This window comes from Octopus bimaculoides, chromosome 1 (genome assembly GCF_001194135.2).
Source record: "Octopus bimaculoides isolate UCB-OBI-ISO-001 chromosome 1, ASM119413v2, whole genome shotgun sequence".
Lineage (NCBI taxonomy): Eukaryota > Metazoa > Mollusca > Cephalopoda > Octopoda > Octopodidae > Octopus > Octopus bimaculoides.
This window is the reverse complement of record NC_068981.1, coordinates 80,228,301-80,231,297: the sequence shown is the minus strand read 5'-3', so window position 1 is coordinate 80,231,297 and position 2,997 is coordinate 80,228,301. Positions and strand designations below refer to the sequence as shown.

Genomic DNA, 2,997 nt, shown 5'->3' with positions numbered 1-2,997 from the left:
TACCGGTGGTCCCCAGAGAATTGGTAGCCATAAAAAATTTGAAGCCATTTCAGATCTACACAATATTGTTCAATAATAAAGACACTGTTATTTAATAATAATTTATATGAAGACAGAATAATAATAAGAAAACAAAATTCAATAATTATTCCATAAGAATCAATAATGTATAATATATAATCAATAATATATTACAATCAAGAATTACATAATTTAAATTTTACAATCACAACAGTTTCATAATAAATTTGATATTTTTAATAGATCACTACACAATATTGTTTAATAATAAATTTAATACTTTTAATTTATAGAAATAAAGTATTTATTTTTATTTTTTTAAAGATCAGTTGTAATAATATCTGAACCAACTGCTAAAATGGCAAAACTGAATAACTAAGAAGATTTTATCATATTTGGTTTTGTATCTGTAGACACAAAACTTATGTCTTGAATGTGATGCCATCATGACAAATCATTCCATAAAAAAAGTTAAGCTGGAACAGCACCAGAAATTAAGGCATCCATTATCTGTTGATAAAGGTAGGGAATATTTTGAGAATAAAAAGAAAATACAACCAATCAAACTACCTGACTTTGTAAAGAAGATAAATACTGAAAAAGCAAAGACACTCAAACCAAGTTATTTGGTCTCTGAAATTATTGCCAAGGTTGCAGCACCTCAGATTTATGGTGAGAAACTTGTGAAGCCTGCTATAATAGCTTGTGCAAATGAAGTTCTGGGAAAAGGTGCTGCATCTACTCTGAGTACATTTCAAATAACACAATTATAAGAAGACAGGATGAAACATCTAATTTTGTTGAGAAGATTGTGGAAATTCTCCAAAAGACAAATTTTTCTATCCAGGTTGATGATAACACAATTCATAACCAAGCTATCCTTCTGGTCTATGTCAGATTTGTCCATGAAGATGATATAAGGGAAGAAATGTTATTCATTAAAAGTTTGCCTGAAACTACTAATGGAGAAGATATATTCAATGAAGTAATGCAGTATTTTAATGATAAAAATATTCCATTGACTAACTTGATCGACATTGCATCAGATGGAGCTGCAGCCATGACTGGAAAAGTGAAAGGCTTTGTTTCTAGAATGAAATCAGTTGCTCCTCACATTTTTGATATACATCGCATTATCCACAGACAGCAATAGGTTAAGAATATTGGAGGACACATGGAAGAAGCACTCAACACTGCCATACATGCAAACAACTTTGTCAAATCAAACTCAGTGAATAATAGATTTTTTATGCAATTCTGTGAAGATGAAGATTTTAAAACCCTATTGCTTCACACAGATGTAAGATGGTTGTGAAAAGGCCTGAGGCTTGAAAGACTAGTGAATTTGTGGGAACCATTAATCAACTTTCTCATGTTCAAGAGTCAGATGACTCATTACAACTCCAAGAAGCAAGCTGATACAGCTAAGAAAATTTTGGAAAGACTTTCTCAGTTTAAATCAAAAATATTCTATATTATTTACATTTGACGGATATTTGTCCTCATCTTGTTTGTTGTTGACACAACATTTCTCATTCCTAAGGTACCTTAGGAATGAGAACCCAGGTTTGAAATTTCCCCAAGACACCTGATGAAGGCTGGAGGGTATATCAGCCGAAATGTTGTGTTAACAACAAACAAGATGAGGACAAATATCTGTCAAATGTAAATAATGTACATAATTCCTCATCTCTTAAATACAAAACTGAAAAATATTCTACCTGAGTGATATTTTAAAAACAGTGAATCTGCTTAACTTAGACCTGCAAGGTAGAAAATCAGATTTGGTCACCTGTTCTCAGAAGATAAAGGGTATATGGGGAAATTAAAATTTTGGAAAAAACAGTTTAAAAAAAAAAATTTGGCATCATTTTGAAATTTTAACACCACTATTCCTACATCAGAATGCATTGCTGCATGCATCTTGAAGGTCTTCATGCAGACAAAAGAAGATACAATGATTTATTAAAGATGGATTATCCACTCTGGTTTGTAGACCTAGAAAATTATGAGCCAGGAGATGAAAATTTTGAGTTGGCTGAAATGTTGTTGGATTTGAAAGAGAATATGAAACTGAGAAGAAGAGTTGAAAAAGAAGCTGTCTTTGCCTATATATCGATAAAGGAATCACACCCAAACATTTTTCGATATGTAGAAGCAAACATCATTTTTTTCCCTACCACATGGATGGTGGAATCTGCATATTCAGCTGTTGTAGATATTTTAAGTAGAAAAAGAAATAAATTAGATGTCAACAGCTGAGGAACTATCAGACTTAGACTAAATGAGTTTATTAAAATCGATTATGATATCTTGTGTCAGAAACACCAATATCAAGCTAGTCACTAACTGAATGGACTAAAAATTAACGACTTTATGAAAAATGATTTTGATATCTTGTGTTTATCTTTGTTTACTAAAATAAATTTTAAATTTTATCTTTTGTTTTCTAAAATAAATTTAAAAGTGTAAATAGACTATTTTGTCTTCTAATTAAGTATTTTAATGTGAAAATAGAACAGCATAAAGTAAAAGTAGAAATGGTCCCGAGAAATTTTTTCAAGTAAAAAATGGTCCCTGGGCTGAAAAAGGTTGGGAACCACTGATCTAATGTGATTTAATATTGCCCCCCACTCAATATCTATAACTATCTCCCTCCCTGTATATAAAACAGTAAACTTTTCTCTTATAGCCACACACACACAATGTCTTTCTCTCCGGTCCACATACAATAAAACCACTCTTTATTAGAAGTGGCAGAGTAAAGCTGCTACTTTAGATGGTTCTCCTATTACCATACAAGTCAGCCATTACTAGTACAATTGACTGATAATGCTAGGTCAGATCTATTACCAAGTTTAACAACAACAACAACAACAACAACAACAACAACAACAACAACAACAACAACAACAACAACAACAACAACAACAACAACAACAACAACAACAACAACAACAACAACAACAACAACAA

At 31.4% G+C, this 2,997-nt stretch overlaps 2 protein-coding genes across 7 annotated transcripts in view; one reads left to right on the top strand and one right to left on the bottom strand.

The window, feature by feature from the left end:
* LOC106877078 (SCAN domain-containing protein 3-like) overlaps positions 1–1,174 on the top strand; it is a 2,123-nt gene extending 949 nt beyond the window's left edge. Inside the window, exons 3-4 of the mRNA XM_052965601.1 lie at positions 435–704; positions 869–1,174. Of these exons, the coding sequence (XP_052821561.1) occupies positions 435–704; positions 869–1,174 (576 nt within the window). The remainder of the gene's footprint in view (positions 1–434; positions 705–868) is intronic.
* LOC106870372 (uncharacterized) overlaps positions 1–2,997 on the bottom strand; it is a 213,924-nt gene that overhangs the window by 101,394 nt on the left and 109,533 nt on the right. The window lies entirely within an intron of this gene.